Source organism: Scomber japonicus, chromosome 13, assembly GCF_027409825.1.
Source record: "Scomber japonicus isolate fScoJap1 chromosome 13, fScoJap1.pri, whole genome shotgun sequence".
NCBI classification, from domain to species: Eukaryota; Metazoa; Chordata; class Actinopteri; order Scombriformes; family Scombridae; genus Scomber; species Scomber japonicus.
This window is the reverse complement of record NC_070590.1, coordinates 17,101,966-17,116,121: the sequence shown is the minus strand read 5'-3', so window position 1 is coordinate 17,116,121 and position 14,156 is coordinate 17,101,966. Positions and strand designations below refer to the sequence as shown.

At 40.0% G+C, this 14,156-nt stretch overlaps 1 protein-coding gene across 1 annotated transcript; it reads left to right on the top strand.

Moving 5' to 3' along the window:
* Window positions 1-1,764: 1,764 nt before the first annotated feature.
* On the top strand, window positions 1,765-13,255 carry aldocb (aldolase C, fructose-bisphosphate, b). The gene is made up of 9 exons (XM_053331743.1): window positions 1,765-1,808; window positions 7,989-8,105; window positions 8,667-8,878; window positions 9,776-9,830; window positions 9,948-10,108; window positions 11,324-11,407; window positions 11,519-11,693; window positions 11,840-12,039; window positions 12,141-13,255. Exons 2-9 carry the CDS (start codon window positions 7,994-7,996, stop codon window positions 12,231-12,233), a joined length of 1,092 nt encoding a protein of 363 aa, XP_053187718.1. The 5' UTR covers window positions 1,765-1,808; window positions 7,989-7,993; the 3' UTR covers window positions 12,234-13,255.
* The last annotated feature ends 901 nt before the right edge of the window (window positions 13,256-14,156 follow it).

Below are 14,156 nucleotides of genomic sequence, written 5' to 3'. Positions count from 1 at the left end.
TTTTGTCTGTGTGAGATTACTTGAAGTAAGAGAGACACAGAAACAATTTTAAAATAGATTTCAACATATAAATCAGTAAGCAGACATTCATCATTGCTTCACTTGTCATATCATTATGCTGCATTATTTCTGCAGAAACAGAGTATCAATCATTATCCATTCGTGCCTAGTTTACTTTTGAGGTACTTGTACTTTCCAAACTTTTGTATTATAGCACTTAAAGTTTAACATTTTGATTTAATAAAGAACTTGAGATGAGATGTGGGACAAAAACAGGAGGACAATGATAAGGTCATGAGATGAATGTTTGGTGTTAACCCGTTAAGAAGAAATGATACAAAGAAACAAATGATGAAGAGAAACTGTATATTTCCTGAGGGTAACAATTTCATCCTGTGTGTCTCACCCTTCTAATTCTGTAGTGCAGGGTTGTAAGTCATCTTTTCCAGGGACTGCACATAGTTAACAGTTGATAGTGTATATAAAGGAGTCTCTGAGGTCAGCATTTATCACCTTCAGGATGTAGATATGACTTTTACGCAAACCTTGAAGCCTATCTCCAACATACATACAAAACACACTAAAACTCACTATCCTTGACATTGGAGAGCGCATGACTTCCCATAAGGACTGAATACATGGGCACTACCAAAATATGTGGGCTAAGTCATGACCTGCATCCTTTCCAGTAAGAGTACTGCATCCCAGTCACTTTGAATCTCTGCTCAGGAGTTATGAAAAAATGTCTCAGGTTTTTAAAAATCTGTCCAGGTAGCTGCACTGGCAGCGATACAGTGAGTTACCCAGCAGTGCAGCCACACTTTTTCCCATCTTCAACTTTTTACCAACGTAACTTTAAGAACATTTTCCTTTTTATCAATTAATCAGACACTGTTGTACAAATGATCAGTTTTTATAATTAGAAGGTTTTGCATAGAATTCCAAAACATAGATGAAATACATACTTACATACATACAATGGAAATATCTGAGAAAAATTTAAAAAGATGCTGAATCTTTTTTCTCTTTTCCTTTTTTCTTATATAAAATGCCTCTTACAACATGTGATCTACAACTGAAGCTCCCAAACTCACATCACATCTCTACTCTTATTTAAATCTACATCTCTAAATTATGGGATTACACAATCCCGTAACTACTTCCCCCATGTTCACATTGGCAGATATGGTTTCAGGGACTATGCACCTTTTAAATGTAAAAACTTGAGTCTTACATTTCTCTTGGAGGTTTAAAGCTTTACTTTCTTATGTATTTATGATTAAACTTATAACTGTTTTGATTAATTTCTAGTTTACTATTGAGTTGTGTCGTTTCTGTCTGCTGATCATGTTCTTGTACCTCTTGGAATAGAGATCTTAATCTCAAAGAGACAGAAAACAGTATGTCGATACAGTCAACATGATAACAATACAAAGGGTCAAGGTAAAAATAATGAGGCCTAGTACATAGATATCTAGAAAAGATAGGCAATAAAATCAGATTTCTTTTTTAAAACTCTAAAAAATCTTGAGGTACATGAATTGCATGTTCATATTACTTATTGTTTATAAGTTGGATAACCTCCAAATACTTTCTAAATGAAATAAATGAAAAAGATGCACAATCATCCTGCGTTGTGATGCTGCCCGGCGCATGCGCACATTGCTCCATCACGTGACACATGGTGTGAGCTCCGCCCCGGACTGGAGGCTATGAAGAGGAGGTGTCACGTTGCTCTGCAGCAGTGAGACAGGACCTTCTGCACCTTCCACATTCTCCGAGACCAGACAGACACCCATCATCAGCAGGTAAGAAACGACGCTCATCCTATCAATAATAAGAGTTTCAGACATTTTCCATTCGGTATTGATCACAATAATGAGGACGATGAAAATGATGGTGGTAATGATGTGGATGTGATGCTGCTTAAGTATCTTATTTGTGGCTCGTTAGTTTTTGTCTCATTTGACAGTAAAACATGTTAATATTCCACACTTTGAAGATATATGTGGTTAAAATTGTGCTTTTGAGCCAAAAATATAAGTGACGCAACCATATACAGTCTATGGACGCAACAGGAAGGACGCACAAAAAAAGATGACCTTCAGAGGATGAAAGTGGTGGAGGAGATCCTGTTGCGTCAACTGTCGCTTTAAATCGACACACCTGTTTATATTTCATATGTTTATACGTGTGTTACTCGTGTTTAATGGTGATCCGGGAAGCAGTGGTGATGAGGAAGAGGGGCAATGTGGTGGTGGTGGTGGTGATGATGATGATGAGGTGTTTCCCCATCTGCGTATCTGTGCCCAAGCACGTACACCTCTGATGATGCAGTACCATCATCATGGGGTGAGAGGCGGGTTCAGAGTATAGGAGAATTTATGTAACGAATGAATGTATATGTAGCTTTATGGATCATATCTACAGGACTATCAGACTCTAGACATACCACCACTGAACATTACAGACATTTTGATTTACCTTCACTGTAGAGCTGAGAGGATTTGTTCATTGATTGATGAGCAGATTGACAGAAAATCAACCAGGAACAATTCTGACTGATTAAGTCATTTAAAGACCAAAAACAAGCCCCACATTCAACATGCTCCACCTTTTCTTTATATAAATATTTGCTGTTTTCTTTTTTTAGTCTTACGTCATTCTAATCTGAATATATCTGGATTTTGATGTCAAATTAATCAATAAGGAATATGTTATTAGAAAACTGGAGAAAAATCACATTTCAGAGGCAGGAAGCAGTGAAATTACTTAAATGACAAGTTGATTATGAAATAGTTGCGTTGATTCATTTTCTGCCAATCAACTAATCAATTCATTGACTAATCGCTCAGCTCCAGAGGAAAATACACATAAACATAATAATATGAACATGACTTTAGGCTGGATGTCTCATCAGCGTAAAAAACCACGACTTACATAACATATAGTTTGGCAGTGTTTAAGAACGAGATGTAATCTGCACATTTTCATCCGTGTCAACCTCTCTCCGAACTGTAACGCATGCAGTCTTGACGTCCGCTGCAGTCTCGTGTATCAGAGAGCTGCATGGGAAACAGTGCTCCTGCTAGCACTGCTGGATCAAGGCCTGAAGATTCAAACTGCCCAAACACAGGGACGTGCATCAGTGCCAAGGCCAGCAGCCCGCCTGGTAACAAAACGCAGCGCAGCAAGCAGGCTTTCGCACTTTTGACTTAGTGCTGCCCCCCGCAGGAGCCATTTCACCTCCTCAAAGCTCATGCAGCTTGCAATGTAGAGAGAATACAAAAGGTGGGTAAACCTCCAGGCGGTGATCATGAGACAGGCAAGGACACACCCCTATCCTTTCCCCACTCATGTTCTAATTAATAGGCTATAATATTAACTATCAATAAACATGTAATGCAGCGCAAGTTTAAGTATACTGACTTGACCCACTCCCTCCCTACAGCCTTTTCAATACTAGGCAATAAAATACACAAGCTTCAAACATCTCGTAGATTAATGCTTGCAGCTATGCTTTGAAATAAGACCAGCTGCAGCATGATTGCTATAGACGTAGACGCTCCTATTAGTTTGATGTTAATATTTGTGATCTCTGCTCGCACCCTGGGTTGGTAAGTGAGCATCAGTTTTCACAGAGAAGGATTGATTGACCGTTGTAGCGTGAAGAACACAGTGTGATTTCCATCCAATTCAAAGGTTAAAGCTTTAAATAGATCGTAGCACCAGATAAATGATGGCAGAGTCGAAAGTGGGTTTCAGAAAACCAATATTTGTCTTAACTAAGATCTATTGTTGTACCACATCATTACATTTGAATGGGAAAAATGTATTTAATGGGAATTACTTGTCTTTCCTTCAGTGGTGTAATTACTGTGAGTTGCATTTGACTGATGTTTAATGACAGCATATTACATTACATATTGTAGAGTGATATCACAGCAGTTTGTTTTCAAGCTTTGTATGACGCCACAGGAGGGAGTTGGCTGTTGCATCTTGATGTCGCAGTGCAGAAACGGTGTTTGCACAGAGGTCGTCACGGTGCAACAGGCTGCAGTGAAACACACACAGAGACACGTCAGTAAACTAGATGTTCATCTTAGCCCACTCTCTGTCATGGCTCAGACAAAGTGATTAAATAGAAGCCTGTTAATAATACCTCATTTTAATAGAAAGCATTTCAAAACTGCTTTTTTTCTGACCTCCCCTCTCCCCCCACCCAAAAAAAAGTCTCTGTCGTCACAAAGTGCATTACACCACCTCTGCAGAACTGTCTGGAAGAGAAACCTCAAAACCAGCAGCAGTGTGTGATAACAGTCAGCCTCAGAGAGCTGCTTGTTCAAATCATGTCAGTGTGACATTTTTGCAGCAGGAGACTTTAACTGATATCGAAGACCATTCTTCAGACCAGCTCAAGTGCCCTTGAGCAAGCAAGAACACATTATTCCTTCACTGAGCATCTGTTAATATGAGGAGATAAATAAATGATATTGTATATTTACTGTATATGACATTGGCCTAATATTACAGCTCAGATTTATGATTGATTTCTAGGATCTGACAACTACAGCAGAGGCTCCATGAGCACAATGAGCACATCTGTTTATTAAACCTTAAAACATATTAGTCTGCCTGCCTCTACAATAACATGTACACATATGTCTTTTAAAAATGTGAAACCATGATGTAGCCAAAGCTTTGACTTAGTTCATTTCATCTGGATTTTTAACTTTAAGCTTTTTCAGCCAACTAAACATGTGCTGAATCATGTTAATATCAGTAAAATGGCTGTGCCAGAATAAAAAAAGTTTCCTCTGGAAAACAGCATTTATAGAATTTCATCTCATTTCTAGTGCATCTCACTACATGATGAAGCATCGCCTCACTCATTAAATTCATAGCATTTGATGTGATGTTGCACCACTGCTCGGTTTCCCTGAAGCTCAATAAGTCTAATATTGGTCCATTCCATCAGTCAATACATTTTAGCATTATATTACATAACCACTATATCTTTACAGTGACTGATCCTCCATTTTGTTAGCAGAATCAGTCAGATGGCTTCACAGTGTAACGATCCCATCAAGCCCTTCAAAATTGTTTCAAAAAAATCTTTTTTTTTCGCAACCGATCATGTTTCTCCTTGTAGACCACTTGAAGAAGTTATATCTAGTGTTTTATAAACCTGTGAGGGCTGGGCTCCGTTCAATGTCAATCAGTTCCCACTTGACTGGGTCTTCTTGTTCCCACTATAAAAATGTCCAAGAAACATTATCTTATTTATAGCATGTAACATCTGTGGTGTTCGTCCCTGCAGACCAAACCACAACTTCAAGTTGTTTTCCTTCATTTCCATGGAGGGAGAGTGTTTCCTGGAGACACATCAGCAGCAGACACTAAAATAGAAAAGACTACTGTTAGTGTCTCCTGGGTTGCAACCGGAAGGTCTGACATTCAACAACTCTTCTGCTTTATTTATTCCATAAATCACATTTACAGTATTGGAGTTGTAGCCACATTTATATCCACACACACAACTGAAATCCAGCAGGAATGTGAACCTTTATTCCAAACAGTGTACACACCTGACTGTCAGTGTGACTGGGCAGGATTGGAAGTGGCAGGCCACACCATAACAGACAAAGATGGTTTAGCTGCGGCGGTCTCTTGTTGGGAGAACATCTCATTTAGCTTTGTATGCCATTGTGGACGTGGAGAAACACAAAAGTAATTCCATAAGACAACTGAAGTGTGTTAATGGCTGCCATTGCCAGTACAGCTAATTCTTAGTAACGTAATCTCGTTTGGCTGTTTATCCACTGAACTGATCCCATCAAACAACAGAATGTGTAGAAGAAGTAGAAAATGATATATATATATGACAGTGTACGTGCTTAATGGTGTGTTGCCACCGAAGCTGCTGCAGGCTGATGGTAGTCCTTATTTTATGTCTTCAGGTGATATAAAGGATACGTGACCTGAAACACGTACAGGTGTACCGGCGTCAGCTCCCCATTCAACTGGAACAAAGACTAAAATAAGTTCATACATTTGGTATCTTTCCATTGTTTAAGTTGCCTAAACATTTAAAACTGCAATAGTGATACATTTTTGTATTGCCACACAAATTATTTAGCAATGTTTTCTCAGCAGAAAGCACACAGGAACCAGAGTCAATGAAAATGTATTGTTGAGGCACGCAGGTGCTTCACAAAGATAGCAGGTATTTGCTGAGCGTGAGTTATGTCAGTGGAGCAGAGCTGTAATGCACAGACACACTGAAGTCTTGTGTTGACCTCCATCAAGTATAAAAACTCTGTCTTGTACACTAGAGACGTCTACATACTGTTTCCCTGGGGGGGGGGTGTCGTACCCTGCAGGTCTGCCCTCTTTAATGTGACCTGTAAGTAGAAACCATCAGCAGTGAGCTGACATTTGTGTTGTGATAACTGCACACAGTTATCACCGAGAGGCCTCTGTGTGTGTGTGTATTTGTTCGTGTGTGGGTGTGTGCGCTCTAAAGGTTGTTATCTCATAGGTTTAAGCTGAGGATTAACACAGAGGGTACAGGGTTGCTAGGCAGTGTCCTAGCAGAGCAAAATAGCCTCAGTTGGGATTTCACTGCTCATATGAGTTTATTGTTATGCTACGCTATACCCTTTAATTACAATGTTTTTTGTGTTACATCATGACACTGTTGCTGTGCTTTATATTATACAAGCCAATGTCCTCACACTAAAATTCATCTCTGTGCTAATAAAATACAGTGTAGCCTCAGATTGATGGCACATGTAGCTCTTTCCATACATGGAGCTCTGTATTTATTACTGAAGGAGTAAATAGATTAATCTATAAGTGATCCTATATAGTGGCACAGGGCTGCATCCTTGCTGCTGAACAAAGCGTTCCCAGTGACGTATTACTGGGAGTGGCCTCACAACCTATGCAGTCCACCAGAGAGAGAAGTCACAGCTTGTTCCCATGCGTGCATTAGTGGCTATGACTATGCAGCATTTTTTGTATGCATGTGTGAGTAGAAATCTGATGCATGCTCATCTTGCATGTGTCCAGTAGGGGTCATTTGTAGTCAGAAGGCATCAGTGTGCCTCAATGAGCACAGCAGTGGGTACTCTAGAAAGGTAATAAGTAGATGGAGTGTTAAAAAAAAAAAACAAGGAGCCAAGTCAAGTATTAATCAAGGCAAAGAAATAAAAGGCAGGCGGACGTGCATTGCACAGAGAGGGATATAATGACATTAGTGAAAAACAGGAGCAGGCAGAGTGTTGCTGAGGAGAGAGAAACGAGTCGTGCTGCATCCAGTCCTGCAGCTATAATGAAGACTCGCAGCAGCAGCAGGGTATATAGGAGCGCTGTTACATAATCCCTGCCTCTCTGTCTTCTGTGGATTGGATGGTTGGGGGTGGGGGGATGGTTGTGTAACTGCTTATTTATGGAAGAGTGAAGAAGGAAATAAGAGGGAACAGAATAATCTGGTTTGAAGCGTGTGCGTGTAGGTTAGCACGTCGTGACTGCACGGCTGCTGCCATCAAATGGTTCCTGGGTGACTCAAGCCAGGTGATATTTTCAAAGACACTCTCTGAGTTAACCGTCATATTCAGTCCTCAGTCCATAAGGAGGCTTTATTTGGCTTTCAGGTATTTTTATCTAGCTTTTTTTTTTTTTTTCAGGAGCCACACCTTCTGCTCACAGTGTTTCCTTTATTTTATCTCACACATTGGACTGTCTGCCATCTTGTAGGAGGTTTGCTATTTCACCCATCCTGCTCTGACGAAGAAGAGCAGGATGGGTGAGAGCTTAGGGCTGTAGAGCGGTAGCCATGTTGTAGACAATAGAGGACAAAAAAAAAAAAAAAAAGAGGCCAGTGCTGGGCAGTCGTCCAGGTCCAAACCATGAAATAATGTGACCTCTCCACATCTCACTCTCTCTTTCTTTTTTTTTTCTCCCTCTCTCTCTTTCTCTTTCAGCCATCATGACTCACCAGTACCCAGCACTGACTGCTGAACAGAAGAAGGAGCTGCAGGAGATTGCTGAGAGGATAGTAGCTCCAGGAAAAGGCATTCTCGCAGCCGATGAATCCACCGGTATGTGTGTGTGTGTGTGTGTGTAAAGTTGTCCCTCTACTGTACACATGCTCACTTTACACTGTACACTGTAGTGGTCAATATTAAAGAAATTTGCTTTATTCTGCAGGATGCAGGCAAGCCCACACAACTGCCAAGCTCTAAATAATCAGTCAATCCCTAGCAGGGCTGCTGAAAACAGCTCAATTTATCTATGATGATATTTGTTTTGTTTTTGTTTTTTTAAATATTTTCACAACCGTCATGATCATTTTTTCACTAAACTTTCATTTTAAAATTTATGGACCATTAATTCAGAAGTATACTGAACAAATTAACTTTCACACTCAAACGAATGATGTTTAATGTCCAATCAAGACATATGTATTCACAGTTAATATGTCTCGGTATTTATTTCAGTTTTTACACCCAAAAAATGAAAAAAAAAGTGTTTTTAATCCACCTCAGCTGATTTTCAACTGCATTTTAAGTTTTCATGCATTAGTTGTTCTGTTCTGCTCTACTGAGTCTCTTAATTTGAGCCAGTTGTTATGAATAATTAAATGTGTTTGTCGTCGACAGGGAGCATGGCCAAACGTCTGAACCCCATCGGGGTTGAGAACACAGAGGAGAACAGGCGTCGCTACCGCCAGCTGCTCTTCACAGCCGACCAGCGCATGGACAGCTGTATCGGCGGAGTCATTTTCTTCCATGAAACCCTGTACCAGAACACAGACGATGGCACTTCCTTCGCAAAGCTCATTAAAGACCGCGGCATTGTTGTTGGCATCAAGGTACATAGTACTCAGTGTTGCAGTTAAGCACTTAAGTCATCTGGAAACTAAGTAAATCTCTTAAATATAGGGCTTTCACCTCACAGTCAGTTTAAATGGGCTTCTTCAGAAGTCTCATATTTCCTCTCTTGAGGGAGGGAATTCTTCAATGTATATAACACTGCTTAATAATTCATATGCTAATTATAAAAACGTCTCAGACAATCGATTAGGATAAAATTATAAAGTAATTACATTTTATATCCAAAAGTTCAACTTCACTGTGGCCATTATTCAACTCCATAACTCAGGAAGAGAACGGGAATTCAGACACTGAATTGGTGACACTAATCTTGATTGCCCCGCTTGAAACTGTGGTACATATTAATATATTGATAACTTCAACTTTTTGCCAAAATAATATAATAATAATATCTTTTTATTAAGTTCCTTCAAAGTCTTGACAGACATGGATGTAAACTGGTTGGAAAAGGAATAAAATTCTAGTTACATGATGTGTTATACTCAAGAACACAAGAACTTGAGTCTGGAAAACTAAAACATATTTTGTAGTTTGCTTAAGTGTTAAATCTCACCACAGTTAACGTTGATATTATACTGCAGCTAAGTAGTTCAGTTCAGAAACACAGCCATTACTTGTTTGGCAGGTGAGACAAGAAATGTTCCTGCGCTGTAAATGAAAACATAAACTCAGCATGTTTAGACACACACATACCCACAGAGCCAGGTTGTGAGGACAAACTGTGTTAAAGAGCCTTAAGGCCACATGTTCAACAAAGCTGTTTTCAGCTTAAATTCAATTTGATTATCTATTAGTCTCACTTGGTAAAATTGGATTACAAGTATGTTCCTTTTCTATTAGCAAAATTACACATTTAACTATTTGTATCTTTACAGGTGGACAAAGGTGTTGTGCCCCTCGCTGGAACAAATGGAGAGACCACCACTCAGGGTAGGAACACACACAACTCACAGAACTTCACAAACATCATGAAACGCTTGCTGTATTTCTGATAGATGGCTGTGTGTGTGTGTGTGTGTGTGTGTGTGTCTGTGTGTGTGTGTGCAGGTCTGGATGGGCTGTCTGAGCGTTGCGCACAGTACAAGAAGGATGGTGCAGACTTTGCAAAGTGGCGCTCTGTGCTGAAGATCAGCGACACCACGCCGTCTGAGCTGGCCATCATGGAGAATGCCAATGTACTAGCACGTTATGCTAGCATCTGCCAGCAGGTTGGTTAACTTCAAAAATAAAAAATGAAAAATAGGTGGGGCGGGGGGTATATAAACTCAAAATCAAACGGCCACAGAAGTACCTCAGGAATGAATTTTACGCAGGGTAAAAAAGTGCATTGTCCAGGCAAGCATTACGTTTCTATTGGTTTATTCATTTATTTTTTACAAACAAACAGACACATAAAAACATGACGTCTGCCACCTCTCTTGCCTTGGTAAAAAAACAAACCATATGTCCTTCCTGGTGCCTGCTGGTCCTATACCTGTCTACCTATATAAACAAATTCACCTCTGTGCCCCAAGCTCCTCAGTACCCTCATAAAAAGAGTAGCCAGACTTAGTACTCAGAACCCGGCCAATCATCCAGAATCCCCTTTGAACTGTGGCATCAGCAATGATGACAATATCTGCTTGTCAGATTGATATAGCTTCCCCTTGGCCTGGTCCATTTTCCCTGCATCACAAGTATTCAGATGTCCATCTTTTCCAAAATAGTCCTTTTGGAAGGATGGGCTTGCCTTTTTAACAGAAGAATATGAGGGCCTCAAGGTCATTGGGATCATCAGACACTTTTGTGATGGGTCTGTCATTTAGTAGTAACCTTGACATTGGCATAGGTCTGAGTTAAAACATTAGGCAACTCAATAAAGTCATCCATATCCATGCCAGACACTACCAAACCAGACAGTACAGTGGTGGTCACAATCTTCTTTTGACCCATAGTTCTCAATAAATCTGAACTCCCAGGATCCAGAAATGCATATGTCTATTAAGCTGAGCTTCAACAATGGAGAAAACTGCCCATATACATGTCTGAGATCGTCCAGGTGAAACACTGAGTGGAGGGCTCAAAAGTTCCTCAATGTGAAGGACTGATGGGTGCTTCTGGTGACACACACTGCAATCCAAACGACTCCTACAGTCTTTGCTTGTATGACCAATCTTAAAGCAACCACAACAAATTCCATTTTCCTTTATGAAATGTATCTTGTCCCTTTGTATCTTCAGCTTTAAGTGTGAAAACGTATCCAGTGAGTGAGTATTTTGTTGGCAGAATAAACAGCATTAAGGTTGCTCTGGGCAGAAGAAGACTTTATTTTATTGTCTATGTAGAATTGATTTATTTTCACTCAGGTTGATGGTTTTCCCTTCTACACATTTAATTCTTCATTTTAACATTTTAACAAATAGCTCTAACACTTTGTCTCCTAGAATGGCATTGTTCCTATTGTGGAGCCTGAGATCCTTCCTGACGGAGAACATGACCTGAAGCGTTGCCAGTACGTCACTGAGAAGGTAATGTACAGATAAATATGTATATATATACACATTGTCTTCTCATGTTTATATTTTACAGCTTGTCAGTAACGACTCTAACATACAGACATACATACATCTGTCTCTTAGGTCCTAGCCGCAGTGTACAAGGCTCTGTCAGACCACCATGTGTACCTGGAAGGAACACTGCTGAAACCCAACATGGTCACAGCTGGACATTCCTGCCCCACCAAGTACAACAGCGAGGAAATCGCCATGGCTACTGTCACTGCTCTGCGTCGCACTGTGCCCCCTGCTGTCACAGGTCAGAAGCAGTTGGATCAAATGTGCATTATTATTGATTAGTTTTGGTGGGATTCATTAAAGTAGTAGTATTATCCGATATACTTCAAAATGATAATATGAGAAGGTAGCTAACGTGTTTTTGTGCTTGTTTCTGTGTTTTTCCAGGTGTGACATTCCTGTCAGGCGGCCAGTCTGAAGAGGAGGCCAGCGTGAACCTTAATTCCATTAACAACTGTCCGCTCGCCAAGCCCTGGGCCCTGACTTTCTCCTACGGCCGTGCCCTGCAGGCCTCTGCCCTGAACGCATGGAAAGGAGAGCTGAATAACGAGAAGGCCGCCACCGAGGAGTTCCTCAAGCGTGCCGAGGTCAGACAAAAAACTGTGAAGATACCAGACATTGCTACACTGAAACTTCCTCCTGCTGTGCTGTTAATCTTTTTTTTTGGTCTCTTTTCTGTCTTCTGCAGGCAAACGGTCAGGCTGCGCTTGGCAAGTACGAGTCTAGCGGAACAGGTGGCGCCACAGGAAAATCCCTCTACGTGGCAAATCATGCCTACTAAACATCAAACGGCCACATTCAACTCTGGCCTAGTTATAGTCTTATATCTGCTCTGCTATTCCCCCTCACTCCTCCATCAATCACAGGCCTGCGCTGTCTACTGTACTTTAGAGTTGTCAGTTATTAAAATTACATTATTAGATATGTGTATTTAAAAACATAATGTGAAACTGCAATACTAAAGGGAGCAGGTTTATTTTTTTCTATTTGGTCAAACAATCAGGCACTGAGACAATTTAAGACTGAACTGAAACTATTTAGTTTCATGTCTAGCTGTCTGTTTAGTCTCTAGAAGCTGCAAAATGTTAACAGTAAACCAACATAATCAGTCAGTATTTAATTCACACTCCCTTTCTCTTCCACATGATAACTCAAGCCACTCCAGATCAGCATGTGTGTGTCAGTGTTTTGCAGTGTTGGCTCATGCTTCACATGCTATCTAATATCCTACCTGACAGCGGGACCAACCGATTATCAGTGGCATCAGTACATCTGTTAAGGGACAAGATGACAGTGTGAAGGTGTTGAATTTTTCAATTTTTGCATTGAACTCTTTGAGTGACTGTCCAAAAAGGTATGGAGTGTATGCTCATTGTACTTTCAGACAAATGTAAAACTCCAGCAGAGGTCAGTAGACACACTGTAATAATCCACTACACACCAGGATTCATCCTATTGACTCATCCTAATCTTTCTGTTCTCACACTTCTAATCATCACTAATCAGAGAAACATCTTGTGTCTATTCTCAGTATAACATTAGCTTTAAATTACATACTTAATGTATTCAGTTGTGTGAAGGTGTCGATATTGTGTGATTCTTGTGTGTCATTCCCCTCCTCTGGTTCCCCCCTGGTCCGCCCCACAGGGGAGAGGAGATGGTTTCTATTGACGTTCCTATCAAGTGGACCAATACTTGGGGTTATCTTCGGGGAACCAGTCACTGCTGTGTTGGAATACTGTGATGTTTGTGATGTTAATATTGTTCTTGAAGCACTTGGTGTGTCAAATAGTGGAGAAAAATCAAACTTAAATAAAAATTTAAAACTAGCAGAGATCTCTTTCTGTGATTGTATTGCTCCTTTAGTGTTCATTGTGTCCAGTATTTTTTCTTTGATGCATTTCTGCATTCCTTACACATGTACACCCTTCTTGTACCACATTATATAAAACATGGACTAGAAAGCCATTCATTGTAAATACAAAGATATCAGGAATGCTACTTCTGGTCATTGTATTAAGTCCTAAAATACATAAATATGAAAAGTATAAAGTAACAGAAATAGATGTAGTGTATTGTTTATATATAAATACTGTATATGTGATATATTATTAGAATGATATGATATTATTGCACTCAGTAAATATGAAATTGTAGCACAGGAATGGTTTTCATATTGCATGCTGAGTTTATTCCTTTTTCATGGAGTTTAGAGTGCTGAGACTAATGGCCCATGTTTAAAATTGCCTGTAGCGCCTTCCAGAGGGCAGTAGGTCAAACAGGTGGTGACCAGGGTGTGAACAATCATGTACATTTGTGTCACTGGAAAGACCGTGGGTGTTGGCGATGGCCTCCAGGGAGAGAAGAGGACAGTCAGTGATTTGTTGTGCTGTATTTATAACCCTTTGAAGAGATTTTTTCTGCTGTTGACCAGTCATTTTTGCACCTAAAATAAGTTTTCCTACGTTTTGTTTAATCAGCCAATGTACTTTCAGGTAGCTAAGTATCACTTTTACAACCAGTACTGCTGTTAATATAATTAAGACAGGTAACCACAGATTGAAAGAGCCATTTTTGTCTACTATCAGAACAATTGTAAAAAGTCCTTTTTTGATCTACAATCAAAAGGTAACCCTGTCATCAATTTTGAGGATTGTATCCTGCTGGACTCACTCCAAACTGAAATGCCTCACATGGAGTCACA

Excerpts from the sequence above, each read along its gene's own strand:
- aldocb (XM_053331743.1), top strand. The coding sequence starts at position 7,994 with ATGACTCACCAGTACCCAGCACTGACTGCTGAACAGAAGAAGGAGCTG. Across the intron at positions 8,879-9,775 it reads GCATTGTTGTTGGCATCAAG|GTGGACAAAGGTGTTGTGCC; the intron begins GTACATAGTACT and ends GTATCTTTACAG. Across the intron at positions 11,694-11,839 it reads TGTGCCCCCTGCTGTCACAG|GTGTGACATTCCTGTCAGGC; the intron begins GTCAGAAGCAGT and ends GTGTTTTTCCAG.